The 16,671-nt window shown below is 32.6% G+C and overlaps 2 protein-coding genes across 2 annotated transcripts in view; one reads left to right on the top strand and one right to left on the bottom strand.

Annotated features, from left to right (window-relative positions):
- LOC129225230 (Fanconi anemia core complex-associated protein 24-like) overlaps nt 1-531 on the bottom strand; it is a 33,378-nt gene extending 32,847 nt beyond the window's left edge. The window contains exon 1 of the mRNA XM_054859805.1: nt 289-531. Within this exon, the coding sequence (XP_054715780.1) occupies nt 289-409 (121 nt within the window). The 5' untranslated portion in view covers nt 410-531. The remainder of the gene's footprint in view (nt 1-288) is intronic.
- Nucleotides 532-7,067: 6,536 nt separating this feature from the next.
- LOC129224370 (calcineurin-binding protein cabin-1-like) overlaps nt 7,068-16,671 on the top strand; it is a 110,060-nt gene continuing 100,456 nt past the window's right edge. Inside the window, 1 exon segment of the mRNA XM_054858812.1 lies at nt 7,068-7,145. Coding sequence (XP_054714787.1) covers nt 7,068-7,145 — 78 coding nt within the window.

The raw sequence follows: 16,671 nt of genomic DNA, 5'->3' as shown, positions 1-16,671 counted from the left end.
AGCAAACGTTAGTTTTTTAGTTTTATTGAATGTACAACTCCTGCATAGATCGCGAAACTAATTATAGCAAAAAGCAAAGTATAAAATATCAAGCGTCAGACCGAAAAAACTACTGCAGCTGAACTATAAATGATAAAGTGATTGATTGAATAATATAAATGATAAAGCGGATTGTGCAAAACAATCTTATGTAGTTTTGTTATTATTGTTTTATGCAATAATAAATCTCGAGTTATAATCCGCAGTTAAATTCAATTTTTAGCAACAAATTTCAGTTTTCTTTCTTACGGGAAAGCAGAGATAATAGTTCCGAGTCATTCCATCTATCATTAACAAAAATTTTTCCTGGTGGGACTTCGAACCGTTTAACTATATCTTCTTCCATCTGTTCCTTTACTTCTTCTTCCATTACTGAAATACTTCTAACAAAACTAAACACTCAAGCAAAAACAGCTTAAACTTTCAACAGATTTGAAAGTGTTTTCTATTATTGGTAGGCTTCTAAGTATTCTAAGTATCATAGAGGAAGAGACATCAAACACTTGTGCTACAGTTACAAACTCAATGTTGGGAGTGAGGAATATACTGATAACAACGCAAAACCGTTGGATTTGAAACTAATGGAAACGTTTTTTAAAACAATCAAAGTGAATGGATAATGAGACTTTCGCCTAAATCAAAGAAAATGACTCAAATCAGAAAAAAAAGTGACATTGTTTTGTTTATAATTCGTGCTCGTTGACATCATTGCCAAACTAAAAGTCGTTATATCAATATTCTACGAGACAAGAAAGACAAAGGGACTCTCCTTCGAGGAAACGGCTGCAACGTTTTAAAACTTTTTTTTATTCTTATTTTGAAAAAGAAAGAAAAAACTCACAAAGCACCCATTTATGTAAGAAATTAAATTGTGTCGTTTTATTTTGGTTGCGTTTGACGAATCTCACCGGTCGACCGGTAAGTAACCGGTTACAAACCGCAGCGTTCTATCATCTATCGGTTATCTCACCGGTTACCATTTTCAGCTATTGATTGGTTGATAATTGGAGCAAGTGATCATCAGTTGTCACGTGATTAATTAACCGGTCGCTCCCGGTCGACCTCGTCGAACGCAACCTTTTAAAGGTTTATGGCAGCACTCTTGTTAGTAAACTGACGTTTTGCGAGCATTGAGCTCTATATAGTATCCTGGAGAGAAGCTACAATAGTGGAAACTTGAGCTCGCTTGGCGGGAGAAGGGGTAGAGTGAAAGACTAGATTCGTAAGATTATCGCTGTTTCGCTGGCATTACGATTTTTGCTGATGCACTGTGCGATCGCTGATCTCATTGGATGCAACCAGTGGTGCAATAGCTGCGCTTTTTGGGAGGATGGCAGTTTTGTTTTTCTCTTGAAAGGAAATAATTGATGCAATTGAAACTTAAATGAAGTAGTGTTGTGTTGTGTACCGTATCCTGTTGTAAAACCATAAAGGGTGGACTTGACACTTATATTTTATGTGAAATATGTTACAGTAGTTAGTAGTACAAGTACTTATATTAAATTAAAAAAATAAAATAATCGCGACCTCGATTACCTCAACTCATTTTAAGATGAATCTCGCGGGGAAAAGCGCGCATCTTAAATTCAAATATTTTTTACAAGAAATGAGAAAACAAGCAAAAAGAAAGATAATCACAACTACTGAGTTTTGCTAGTCGTAAAAGCAGAATCATAAGAGAAAATTGAAAATTCCTTACTAAAATCAATTACAAGTGTTTTGTTTGTTAACTCATAAGAATTGACAGTAGATAAGAATTTTAAATGATTAAGCTTTCTACTATTGTGTGCCAATAATGAAATCGTTACCAATCGCGTATATAAAGGCTTACAATTGTTCTTAAAACTTACTTCAGAAAGGTTATTTATACCTTCAGTTCAATATGAATCAAAAGCCCCAAACGAATTCTTTTGTAAGCAGGAAAAATGTGTTCTTTCGATTACTATCAACGGGTCAGTCCGAACACATATAAAATAGAATACTTTTTTTTTTTTTTTTTTGAGTAATCACGAATTGCGTACTATTCTCACTTATTTCCCAAGTTTGATGTTGCTCTGATTTTTCAGATTACCATGACGATGGTTGTTTTTAGCACTTATTTAAGAGCGAAATTTTCGCCTTCATAGTTACAAATCATTACCATGACGATGGTTGTCATTAGTATTTATTTAGAGAGCGAAATTGTCGTCATCATAGTTAGAAATCGTCAGCGGATTGGTTTTATTCATATTTATTTATTTTATTTTTTTTTCAGAGCCCAACTCAATCAGACTTTACATTTAAAAAAGAAGGTTTTTCTGGGTAAAATTACGTTTTTTCAGGCGAAAACACCTGTATGGATGAATTTAAACAGTAAAACTTTATCTGAATTCAAAATTTCCCGATTACTCATTTCCATCAGTTAACACTGATAAGAAATAAAAAATACGTAACGTAATACGCTGTAAATAATCTTTATGATAAATGTACTGGTGGACATCGGCCATAAAATCACAATCTTAATTACTGCATCCTTATCGCTATTTTATTTTTCATGGATATGCTTTGCATTATCTATTCTGGAAAATCATGAGTCATTCTTGAACGGGTGCAGATTTCTTTGCCATTTACATTCCATTTCATCTGTAGAAACATGAACTTCAACGAGTATGGTCCTATCGCAATTCGTGTTTGCGAAAAACTCAAGATGTCAAAATTCGAATGATTTTTTTTTCTCTAAATAACAGAGAACAGCACGGAAAAGGAAACGTAACTAAACTTCCAAGTGTTGCTACCCCCAAAAGTAGGATCAAGGGAAAATTTTAAATCTTTTTCAAAGCCTTTCTTGCTGAAATAAATGAGAAGTATTTTGTTTATTTAACAGAAACTGGCCGAACAGATAAAACTTTTAAATCAATGATCTTTCCCTCGTCACCAATCGCATACATGAATAAAAGCTTAGGATTAAAATGGATGATAAGGCTTATGACTGAAAAGACATCCGAAAAAAGCTTTTGTTGAATGTCTTTTCATCCATAAGCCCATTTCTTTTGCATTGATGAAGGCGTTCCTTGTAACACCGAAACACGTGTCTGCAGTAATCTGCAATTTGTGCTTTCTGACGTTGTTACTTCTTACTTTACTTTTCAGCACAAAGATATTTATTTATCTTATGTCATGGTTTTGAAAAACTGTTAGATTTATCAATGTGGTATATTTTCGTGCTATAATAAGTCACCTTTTACTATGTCTGTAAAGTTAATGTAACAGTTTTAGACACAATGCAGATATTTTAGTTCGATGGGGTCAAATTATGATGACATAGTCATTTCCTTTGCATCAGGTTTGAAAGCAACCTTTTATTTAAATATTGTTCACAGACAGTAGCGTAACTAGGGGTTGGCAGGAGTGGCATATTTTTTTTTACAAATGTATTGAGTTGAAATTTAATTCTTTCTTTCATCTTCATTTTTAGGAACAATTGGAAGTAATTGTACTATTATACATAGCATACAAGAACATGGACTTGATTGAAATAACGAGTTTCAATTCAGTCACAAACCTATTTTAGAAATATAAAAAAATATTTCACAAACAAAAATCCCCCATACGTGCAAGGGCGGACACAGAAATAATTTTTGGGAGGGGCACCGAAAGGTAACCCCCCCCCCCCCCGATACAATTAAAAAATAAAATAAACAATATCATGGGTTTTTTAATAATGTTTTCAAAAAGCCTTTAAGCCAATAAATCTTCTTTAAAGAGCAGAAATATTGTACAGTAAATTATTTCTAACCTGGACACTTATGGAATGGAACAAAAATATTCTGATTGGGGGGGGGGGGGGGTGCACCATAAAGGGGGATTGGATAAAACATTGTCGCCGCAAAAGCAACAGCAGGATATCGTACTATATGGATTCGCCCTCAAAATGTGTTCAAAATACGGGGGTGTTCACATTACGGAGTGTTTAAAGAGAAAGTCAATATTAATTTCTTCCAATGTGGTCGCAAAATCTTTTCTTTTTTTTTTTTTTTTTAATTTTATACCTATAAACTGTTTAACCTTATATAATTTCACCATAATTGTATAAAAATACACGGTATTACTTAGAAACATTTTCATAATGATTAAACCAAGAGGATATTCATACATAATTTGTACTTTTTTCTATCAATGAAGAATGAATGAATAAACGATTTAAAATAATTAATAATAAAGTTGGGAATTTAGACATATTTTTTTTCCAACTATTTCTTTACATTGCAAAAGAAATAGTTCTCAAAAAGATGAAAATATAATGCGATACGTCACAAATCTGTAAAAAAAAACTGGGAATTGTGTAAAAGGAAAATTGATAAGTTCTTTTCTTCAATAAATTCTTTTCTAACGATAAAAAAAAAATCTGTGATTCAAAAATTAGTATGTACCTCATAATTATAGCTAAAAGCTAAATTAAGAGGGTTTTTGTTTTAATGCTTTTGAAAAAAAAAAATTTTTTTTTAATAAATATTATGAAGACAACACAATACTTACAAAATATCTGCTGAATATTTGAGAAAGAAAACCTAAAACTTCCCTGCAGAAAAGAGATAAACATACAAAAACAATATTGTGAATGTGAAAACCCTTGTTTTCGTTTTACTTTAATTTTCGCTAGCTCATCATTATCGCGAAATATTTAAACTTTCTGTTCTATTCACATACAATTCACTAAATTTTTTATCTCGCAAAGTCACCGATACGTTCATTTTCGCAAAAATTACGACTCGTGTAACTGTTTTTACAGAAGGTAAATGGTTAATAAATTGAAATAAATCTGCATTTGTTTAAAAAGTACTGTGTTACTGTGTTAAATAATCCTACATTCTCGATGAAAAATACTAAAATTTTTAATTATACAATTAAAATTTGAATGAACAAATTATCTGTTAATTCTTACTCTTATTAAGCGAAACAAACAAAAAACGAAGGAAAAGAAAAACATATCTCCGAGCGCTCCGAGCGATGGAAGTTCCCTCCCTCTCCTTCTACGTCATCTCACGTCACCCTGAGTCTTGGCAATAATGGTTGCCGAAAAAGAGCCAAATTTTTATTCTTTTACTAAATAAAAGTAAAGAATTGTTTTGTTTAGTGATGTATATATTCAGCAGACCGACAACGTGATGTAGTTAAAAACCGGTCATTTGATAACAAAAAGCAAATGGGTTATTTTTAAATATTTTTTAAAGCTTGCGAACTTCCTCGTAGACTCCAATGCTAAGACCATCTCCTAAGCCTAACGAGGGGAACATTGGCGAGATTCGAAGGTTACACTCTACCCCAATCCGATTCGACCCCATCCGCTCTCCAGGGTTACTATACAGCTCAATGTTTGCGAGCGAAGCTTGATGTCTGCTAAGAAAAATATTAAAATGTATTGTTTGCTGTGCAGTTATAAAAATTATAAGTTTTTAACATGAAAAAAAGCTCACAGTTTTCTTCCTTTTAATTCGGAGTAAAAATGGTGCGCAACTAATTTTTATGAATCTCATAAATCAGTATTAGCTTTTAATGTCATTTTATCTCACATATATACAAATGTAATGCTTCATTATGGAATTGAGTTGTTGCTGTTTTAAATGTGCCTCAAGACTTTAATCTTACGTGCCCAAAAATTTTTACTTCAGTTATTTGTAACATATTGCTTGCGAATCAACAGAACTTTCAGTATTCTTTAAAAAATCTTGTTTTGATTTTTCATCATCTTTTTTGTCCTAGCTTCAAAAAAGGAAAAAAAAAAAAAAAAACATAGTTTTACAAATAAAACTTCAAAAGATTGCAAAATCTTTGCCTTATGTCTATTTTTTTTCCCATTAATGCAAGGAATAAACCATTCAGTTTCAAAATTTGGAAAACTTGAAGTCTCCTTCTTTAATGGTTTTCCATAAAAGATAAAAAGTAAAAGTATAACCGCTTATTTTATATAAGGTCTCCTCCTCCACGGTTTATCTGTGGTAAATGCCCACGAGCATAGTTAGATACCTGTAGTAGAGTTTTAACTTTGTTTAAACGTTTCACTAAAGGTCTGTCCATAAGTGATGTCACCCTTTGTTTCAAAATTTTCGACCCCCTCTCCTCCCTTTTTGTCTAAGTATCACACTTTGCCATACAGATCCCCTCCCTTCTCATGTATCAAGCGATTTTTCATTGTCATATTGTCGTAAAAAATGGTGCCAGATGTGTGACATCTTTGGAGGTGTACGACCCGTAAATGTACCCATTTTGAGAGAAATCAAACACATGCATTAAACTGTTAAACAGCTCTTTTAAATGAATAAATAAAATTGTTTGACTACATCTAAGTCATTCTTTCATTAAAAAAAAAAACTAACAACATTCAACTCTTTTGTATTTTAATTTTAGCTTAAAATATGTTACAACTGAAAACTCAAACATATTTACATTCGATACAGAAAGTTATATGACAGATCGATGATAAATAATCATGTACGTTAAAGCATGAAAACAGTGGTGCCTAACCTGCGAGCCGCCAGCCATACATGGCCCACCAAGCTAATCCATGTAGCTATCAATAAGTTCAATGTTACAAATCAAAAAATATATTCTGGTACCTTCCAAAACAAACCAATCATTTTCATTCAGTATTAAAAATAATTGTTCCAAATTTTCGGCAAAACAGTCAGAAATTTGGATTTAAAAAAAAAAAAAACTCAAATAAAACATGTATTAATGACAACAACAATTCATGATTCTCTCCTCCCCCCCTCCATGTTTTGCCATGTTATCTAAATATACTGAAGTACATTCTCAATTTTATATTATGTTCTTACCTGCAAGATTCATCTTGGTATGAGGTGTAGTCCTCGGGTAAAAAAAGGTTGGACACCTCTCCATTAAAACTATTAAATCATTCATAATTGCAACAGAAAGATTTATTTGTTCAAATTTCTCTTTTACTATTTTTAGGCGTATTCTTTTACAGATTAAGAATGAAGGTTTTCTCATTTTTAAAGTTAATTGTAATTTTATTTCTTTCTCTCTTTCAGATGAAGTTCAGTGCTTTAAATGAATCATCTTTATCAGATGATGATGGAGATCCTGAATTGGCTACTAGAGAAGCACAGGTATTATCGATAAGTATAGTTCTGCACAGTGCTGTAATTGGGGGGAAAATATTTGGGAGAACTCATCTTGCAGTTTGGGGAGACTCACCAGGTGGTTTGAAACCAATTTGCATAATTTTTAACATAAGACAAGAAATTTAACTTGCAGGAAGCCGCTCTCCCCTCCCCCTAACTGAGCCATTGGTAACACATAGTTTAATGCCTCAGGTGGGGGCCGCAATATTGATGTATTGCTGCAATATTGATATAAATTTCTATTTATTGCTCTACAGCTGTATTGTTAGTATCCTGGTTTTATTGTAAACTGACAAACTCAGTTTGCCATACAGAACACCTGCAAGAACTATTGCCTTCAACAGTAATGGGGAGATGTTGAATATTGATAATAATTAGTTGTCCAGGCATATTTATTACCATCCTAACTTTAATATCTTAATGATAAATAGAACATCTAACTTGCAGCAATAATGGAAAAAAATATTTTGCAATCAAACTTGAATCTAATTAATTGCATTTGCATATTATTGCTACATTTATTTTTAATTATGGTTTATTTGACACTTAGTTGATGAAAGAGTAGAAGAAAAAAGTAATTCGTAATTAAAAATGGGAAAATGGTGTTAGCTTTTGGAAACTAATGTTTAGAATATTTCTACAACAAAAATATTATGTACCTACCACGGCTCGAAAATTATTCTGACCAACATGCCCGGGGCATATAAAAATTCCGATTGAGCATGAATCTTTTGCCCTTACATGCCTGGCCAGACATGTAATTTTTTGATCAAATATTTTTTCCTAAAACTTTATAATTTCGTATTATATTCAAAAATTACTGTATCCTTACTTGGAGCTCAAAATTTATTTCAAGCCCTACTGCTAAGATGGTTTGCTGTTTCCCCCAAAGCAGAATACTACTAAATTTGTGATGTATGTCGCAGAACAGACGTCTGAGCTGCAGAACAATTCTGCTCAAATATGAGAGGAAAACTCAAATTTTTTGCAGAAATTCTAGAGATTTCTGTGAAATTTCTGCAGAAACTGCAGATTTTCTGCAAAAATCTTCCAACTCAAGATCGAATATTGCATAAATTCTGCAGATCTGTTTAAATTTGAAGAAAATCTAAAATTCTACAAATAAAGATAATTCGGCGAAAAGCTCGTAAAAAATGTTGAATTTGATAAGTCATCTGCAGGAACTTTAGATTTACTTTGAACTTAATGATTTCTGCAGAATTTGTGCAAAATTCTATCTTGTGTTGGAAGATATTTGTAGAAAATCAGCAGTTTCAGCAGAAATTTCACAAAAGATAAGATTCTGATTTTGCTATCAGTTTTGTTTCCTCTTTTCCATATTTTTCCCCATGATCTTCATCCACTGCAATTTTCTCCATAAATGTATGTTTTGGAAAGATGTCAATATTGAAGCACGTACATCTCCGAAAATTGCGTGTCTCGTTTGAGATCTAAATCCCTTTGCATCTTAAAAATATTTCAATTACTTAGGAAGTTTTTATTGGGAATTCCAAGAAAAATTATCAATTATTTAGGTTTATTTTGATACATTTGGCTTTAATTAAATCCCTATTTTCTTTTATCTTGCAAATCCTTTTTCATTTGATTGGCCGCCATTCTCAAATTGGGAAATGCGCATCTCAAATGCATGTGTTTAAATTAATGGAACCTTGATTAAATAAATGACTCTTCATTAGTCATATTCCAAATTTATCAACAATGATTTTGCATGTTTACTAAATTATCTATGCTTTGAGAGAGCTTATTTTCCTATTTCATATGTAAATAACTTGCCAAGGATATCATTGTCTATCACCATGGAGGAAATAAATAGAAATAATTTCAACCACAGGTATTGTTTTCTGCAAAGGACTCCAATTACACTCTGCAGCTCAAAAGGGCACTAATTAAATTAGACATTGGTACGATAACTTCATTGGATCTAATCTCATAGATCAACAGTTTTGATGTGTTTTATTATATGCTACTCGAACTCAACTCATTTTATTCATTATTTTAGTAATTTATTTATTAACATTATTTTTATTGCTCCTTCATGCTATGTAAGGAGGGGTGCGACATCAATATGGATGTTTTGGAAACATCGATGTTTTTGGACCATCGATGTTTTGGTTTCGATGTTTTTCGATGTTGATGGTTTTGCATTTAATTGAAAATTATCATAAAATGTGCCATAATTTTCTCGCTAGGTAATTAAGTTTACTTATAGAGTTGCCAAAAAACATTTTTTTAACCCATTTTATAAGATCAATTTTTCTATGTAGAAGATGATTTTTGGAAAGATCACTACAAGATAGTTGAAGATTAACTTAAGAGTGAGGAAGAGGGCAAAGCTATTGGAAGAACCTGACACTGGTAGTCTGGTGCCAAAACTTGTAGTCTGTTTCAAGGCTCCATTTCTTAAACTAAAGAAAAATCCTATTCGTTAATACGGTGAAAATTATAATTTTAAAAATTAAGAGCTGATAAAAGTTGCTTTAAAGTATTTGATAGTGATGGCAACTTCTGTTCCATCGGGAAAAGATGTTTCTTTGAGTGGTGGGATAGTCTGCGAAAAGAGAAATGCGTTTCTGGGGGGACAAAGTAAACAAACTTCTTTTTCTCCAAACTGTCAAAACCAATATTCGGGGTTACTTATCGATTTCCCATCAAGTCGTCCCTCTATTACTTACAATTTGTGTTTAATTATTAACTAACAGTACAACACATATTTCTTTCCATTAAAAATAATTGTTGGAATTAATTTTGTATTTTAAAAATAATTAGCACAACTTTTTCTCATCATTCAACTGACTGCTATGATGCATTTTTTCTTGGATTCTTTTTTGATGTAAATTTACTTTGTTTCATTCAGTTTGACACTATTTCCTTATTAATAACTAGTTTGTATTAATCGGTGCTTGTCTTATTACCAATTTTTGTCCTATTATAATACCAAGATGTTACGAAATTATTCTTATATTCATGATTTGAGGTTCAGTATTTTCAATATATTTGTTGGGTATGTATTCTTTTGTATTGCTTAAATTAATGTTGTATATTCAAAAATTATGTTATACATTGATAAAAATATCGATGTTTTTTTTTGTCGATGTATCAATAGCATCGATGTTTTAATTTCTAACAATGATGTTTTGAAACATTGATGTTTTACCATCGATGTCGCACCTCTACTATGTAAAATTAACCAAAAAAACGTGGTTTGACACCTAGGTTCAGATTTTTATAAAAGTGTATCTGATCTTTCTATGCATTTTAGAAAACATATAAAATATTTTTGGAGCAATTCAGTCAGTTTAGGTTCCACAGAAATGCATAGCATCAGTCAGGTTTTAAAAAACTGGGAAAAAAAAAAGGAAAAAAAGAAACCTCCTACATGAAACGATTTTGATTTTGGGCTCCCGATTTGTGGAAAAGGTCACGTTGGTTGCTTGTGTGTACAATGCTTGAAGTACTTGCAGAACAATTTTGGTCAAATGATTTTACGTTGCTGAACATCGTCAAGTATTCTGTAATTATTTATTTAAAAATAATTCGTCTGATTAATGCTGTACTACAAATTCAAATTCTTTAATAACATGGAGTAGGAAAGCTGAGCATGTAAATATTCGGGCATGTATCTTTTAGACAAACATGCCCGGTAGGGCATGTAAACTTTTAAAGATTTTTCTAGCCCTAATACCTACACAATAAGAAAATTCAAGATTCAGATTTGAGCTCCGGTGGCATAGGAGGAAAGGGGACGATCCCTAGGTCGGAATTCTTATCTGAAAGCTAAAATGAAAATACTTGTAATGAAAAGAAATGTTTTTCTTTTTTAATTATATTTTTCATTGTCTAATAAAGTTTATGCATGGCTTGGCTACATATGTGAAATTAAATATAAAATTATGATAATGCATTTTAAAGATTTAGAATAGTCTAATTATAGTCTGGACCCCCCCCCCCCCCACCGCCCTTATGCTTGAGAAAGCTGTTGACATGCTTATGAAGATAGACAAGGCCCGATTAACCCCTGAAGTTAGGGGAAGCGGAATCTTACTTCAGGGTTCTGTACTTTTCCCTTGAGGAATTTTTCTTAAAATTCTGTGCTCATTGAAACAAACTGCACTAAAAGGTATCAATTCCAAAAACTTAAGCTGTTTCTGTTCTTAACTGTAATGGAAGAAGAGTAAGACCCAATATGAGTATGGCATGATCATTGAAGAATTAGTTTCTTTTGCATAATGAAGTAAAACTCGAGCATTATTATGGTAGGGGCAGGTCGGTCATTTAAGGGGGGTCAGGGGGAATAGCTCCTTTTTCCCAGACTTTGAAAAGTTGATTCTTTTTCATGGCTTTTATAGCTTTCCGATTTTGGTGAAAGGATTCAACAGGATGACAAATGTTTTCAATTCTCAACATTCACAATATTTAAACATTTGATAGAACACCAAAAGGATAGTTCAATGCTAGCTAATCGGTTTGAAAGATCATACTTGCAGGCTTGCAAAGTAGCACTTGTCAGCTGAACTACTTTTGCTAATATTGAGTTCAAAGGGAAAATTTTCATTATGTAGGAAGAAATAACTGATACCTAGATGATGATTCAGAGCAATTTTGATTAATATGTACATCTAACTTGGTCCACAAAACTAGACAAGAGAAGGATAGAAAAAGAATATTTCCATGATAGCTGTATTTGATGAATAGGAATGGTTTTATACTATATGAAACTTAAGCACTTTTTTCAATTTATTAGTTTTTACTTTTATTTCTTGATTAGTCATATTTCTTATAGAATTTTGGTCTTTTGTAATTAAAATAAACATTTTTTATTGAATACTGAAAAGTTTCATTGGTGGGACTTATGCCCTTTCTGAAGTAATTGATTCGAATGTATTCTGTTTATCTCTTTGAAATGCTTGGAGAATAATGCATTTCCCAATATGCTTTTGAGTCATTCCGCATCAACTGACTTGATTTTTCGTGGCAATTGCCTTCCATTATACTTTGTAGAACGAGCTTTTCTCATAAATGACAGAGTTTTTCAAGCTCAGTTTTGTATCCTTATCTTGATAAGAAAAAAACTTGTCCTTTCATATGGTACTAAAGAAAAAATATTGAATGTGTCAAATTTGAGCTACAGTGCATTGAAAACAAGACTATTTTTTATGTGAAGTATATTGATAACTTATTTAGATGACAACCTCTTTTACAAAATTAATATTTACTGTCTGCATCTGTAACCCCTTAAAAACAAGCATTTTGATGATAGAATTTCCAAGTACGAGCTTTTTATTTATTGACTTTTTATAAATATAGATTTATGTGGCTTGATTGTCATTAATTTTAATTAGTGATAATTTAGATTGGCATTGACTTTGTATTTTACATTTTATTAAATCAGGTTAATTACTTGTAGCTACAGTCAACTCTCAACTGTAAGTTAACAACTCAAATATAAATGTTTCTTTTTTTACACAAATGCTATTGTTTTTTCCTTTCTGATAAAAATAGATGTTCTTTTTAATTGCTAATAGAATGGAAAAAAATTAAATAACAATTCAAAATTTAAGCTTTGTTTAGTTTTGCTATTGTGAAAATTTCTGCCGCTACAACTTTTTCAAAATCATTAGGGAACCATCCTTGTCAATTATCATAATTATGGATAAGAGATCAGACGTCCTACTGATTAAGTGATAGGAGACTTTCATCAGAAATGAAATCTCTGACCTTGGCGGGGAGGAGGGAAGGGAGAGAAAGAAAAAAAAATTCTGTTTTAATTATTCAAAAAGAAAATTAATGGAAACAATCGTTCTTGCTTGACATTGCTCCAGCTGGTGATACTTTCCGCAAACCTCAGTTTCAAACAATAAATCATTTCTGACCAAACAAAAACCAGCATGACAAGGCTTAATTAGTAACTAATATATCTCTAATTAAAAAGGAAACATTTGTACAAAAAGAAGACATTTAAAAAGACAGAAAATTGTGAAGGATCTGGATAAACTCTTTTGAAAGTGTAATTTTTAGCCTCTGTTGTAATTGAATGTACTTCAACTAATCCTGAAGAGCAAGAATTTACATTAAAAGTTATATATAGATTTAGTCTTATGTTGTTAAAAATCAATTTCACTTACAAGAAGGAAAATGCCAAAATTTTAATTGTTGCTTCAAGCAGTCTTATTTCGACATCTACTTGTTAGAAGTTGATGGTGTTCTTATTTGTTTTGAAGGCGACAGGGAGGCTAGATTTCTGAGATGCCATTTCTGAAAATAGAAACTCCAGAATAGTTTTTTCCTAAACAAACAACTTTTCTGGTGAAACGCTGCCCAGCAGATGATGTAGAATTAAAATCCAAGGTAACATCAAGTTTTAGAAGAGACTATCAAATAATCTGGATAATAAGCAACAATCAGTGAAAAGTTTGCATTGTCACATAGAAATAATAAAGAGAAAAATTACAATATTGCTGAATGTAAAAGACCGAAAGTGTAAACCTGTGATATGAATAGAATTAACAAACTTTCGGATGCTTTTTTGACATTATTACATAAAATGACAACCATGAAATGCTTATTATTTTCATGTATATATAAGAAATAGGTATTTGTGTTAAACCCAACCAACCTAATTTCATGTTGATTAAAAATATGACACAATATATTGGGGAGTTGATTTTTACACCATTTTTCTTCACAATGAATGTAATTTTAATCACTGGTAGCACCCCCTAAATTATGTTCAAATTCTATGAAACTATTTTTTTGTAAAAAGGAAGCAATTAAAGCGGTGCCCCATAAGAAATTCAAAATTTTTTTAAAAGTGCATTATAAGACACACCCTACTGTACAGAGGGGAGTCAAGGGTATGCATTTTTCGGCTCCCTTAGTCATTTCAATATGCTGAAAGAGAGGAAGATTTAGCTTCTGGTTTCGGGGGGGGGGGGGGGGCGGAGGCAAGGAGCCATAATACTCGACTTTAGTACAAACTAACAGAACTGTACGTTATATTCTATTATGTCTAGGAATGGATGGCCGGGGGAAATTTTCAAGATTGTAATTCGAAAAACAGTTTTAGGTGATCTATTGTTAGGAGGGAGCAATTCAGGGTTCATCCCTATAATTTTCAAATCCAAGTACGCAATTCTGAAGCATTTTCCGATTGTGACAAGAGAAGGGGGGGGGGGGGGGATCCGAGGGCTCTGCCCCGGAATTTTTTTAAAATTTTAGTTTAAAAAATATTTTTAAACGATCTATAGTGACGTTTAGGAAAAAGATTTGGAGGCTATCCCGAGAAATTTTTTGAAATTGAAGCCTTAAAAACGTGATTGTTCTTTGTCAAAAGCTAATGCACCATCAGTTTCTTGAAGTTAATACTCCGAAAACGTAATTTTTAAGCCAACCTTCGATGACAGGGGTAGGAGTTTTCAAGGGGCTAGTGCACAGAAAGTTTCATAATTGAAGTACTGAAAACGAAATTAAAGACGTCTTTTGAAGATGTTGGTGAGGGGGGGGGCATTCTTCCGAAGATTTTTCGAAGTTGTAGAAAACGCTGTTTAAGAAGAGTTTTGGAAACGTTTATGGGGAGTTGAGTTTGGAGTCTTCTGCTGGAAACAGAATTGAAATTCCATTAATATAATCTTCAATAATGTTATAGGGGGAGGGGAATTGATGTCATAGGGTTTTCGGGATTGAAAAATTAACAATTTAGTTTTAGAGGATTTTCGGTGATATTAGGAGGAGAACAGATTCAGGGGAGCTCTAGAAGTTTTTATGAATTAAAGTCCAAAAGAAAAATTTATTCAATTTTGAATGATGGGGATAGGAGGGCATTTCTCAGGAGTTATGATGTGAGCACTTTCTTGGGAGTTTTTTGAAATTGCTGTCCTAGTCATGTGTAGGCCATTTTTAACAGTGATGGAGCAAAGGATGGTGTTCGAGAATATTTCCCCAGAATTCTATTAAAACCTAAGTTTCGGAACTCTCTTCCAGGCTACAATCAAACATTTAGAACTTCTGGTGTAAGTATTAAGGTAACCCCCAAAAACTGAAAGTCGATTTTTCAAGTCGCACACCTTCTTATATTTTCCCTTTTAACAAATGTGAAAATAAGTTTCATGTTATTTCATAGGATGAAGGGGGCATTTTTTATCGCAAATTAGCTAACTTGGTTTCTTTAAGGTGGTGGTTAATCAAGATATCATGATAATGATCTACAAAACTATAACCCAACACACAAAAGCAGAAAAAAAACCCTAATATTTCCTGCACTAATTTTATTGATTAGGATTCACTAATGGATAGAGGAGCCCATAAAAACCTGCGCACAGACGCACAAGTCCCTACCTTGACATCGTAAACTGTGCCGCCTCCTAAAATATGCTGCCATAGATGGTAGCACGATGCTTACACCAGAAGCCAGCTGATCAACAAGGAAGCAATCAATATTTTTTAGATTCTTATTTAATTTTACTAAGTGGTTAGTGCATATGTTCCAGTTCAGTCCCACCAAAAGTTCTTACTAATCCCCCTCCATAACACCTAAAAACGCCTGTGTAGAGAGTCTCTTGCTGCTCTCCGCCCCGTTTTACTGACTTCTTTTTTTTAAACATGCAGCTGTTTTTGAAAATAAATGGCTCTATAAGTCAATTTCAATTGCCAGCAAAATAAACGAGAAAGCATGAAATCCCACCTAAACAATTTTGTCATATCTGTTGAGTTAAATTCTCTTAGTTTACTATTGTATTACTTTCTCTTCTTTTTTTTTCTATATTCATATTTTTAATATTTAATACTTAGAGTATTTTCCAAAATTTCTTAGTATAAACCTCGTTTTCCTGCCAATGGCACCACTCGAATTTGCCGCCCCCTGAAGTTTGCGAGCCGGGGACCCCCCCCCCCCCCTCCGCAAATCGGCTCTGTTCGTTTCACAAAGTTCACGTTCATCAAGTTTCACTGATCAGTCATTTAAGGGGTTTTCTCCACTTCCCTTTGTTAAGAGTTTACTTGTGGACAAGAGGTAAAAGCTCAAACTCGGAAAAATACTGGAGCCTATTAACAACTAAAAGTACTTAAAGCTCCCAAAATTTTAGGCCTCCAGTGTGATAAAATTTTCTGCAACTTTTGCCTAAACACGGCAGTTTGTTTCACAAAGCTGAGCTGCCATTTTGGGACGTTTTTTTTTAGTCATCCTAGATTGTCAGAATTTTCATCTCAGAAGCTGAAAATTTTGCATAAATTTGTTTTAAAGGCATGTCTACACCTCTACAAAAGAAATCCGAATTGGAGATGTTCGAGTAGTGACCACTACACCATTAGGTCACTTGTCATCTAAGAATTCAGTTTTCTAGCTAGATTTGCGCAAAGGGGCATTTTATTCAACTTCTCATCAGTTATTATTTGATTAATTTTTGACATAGCAAACAGCAACTTTAAGATATTTTGAACTACTTGAATCAAGACTGGATCCAAAATTCTTTTGAAAACAATTTTATAGTAAGTGAAA

This window comes from Uloborus diversus, chromosome 6 (genome assembly GCF_026930045.1).
Source record: "Uloborus diversus isolate 005 chromosome 6, Udiv.v.3.1, whole genome shotgun sequence".
NCBI classification, from domain to species: Eukaryota; Metazoa; Arthropoda; class Arachnida; order Araneae; family Uloboridae; genus Uloborus; species Uloborus diversus.
This window is presented reverse-complemented; position numbering and strand designations above follow the sequence as displayed.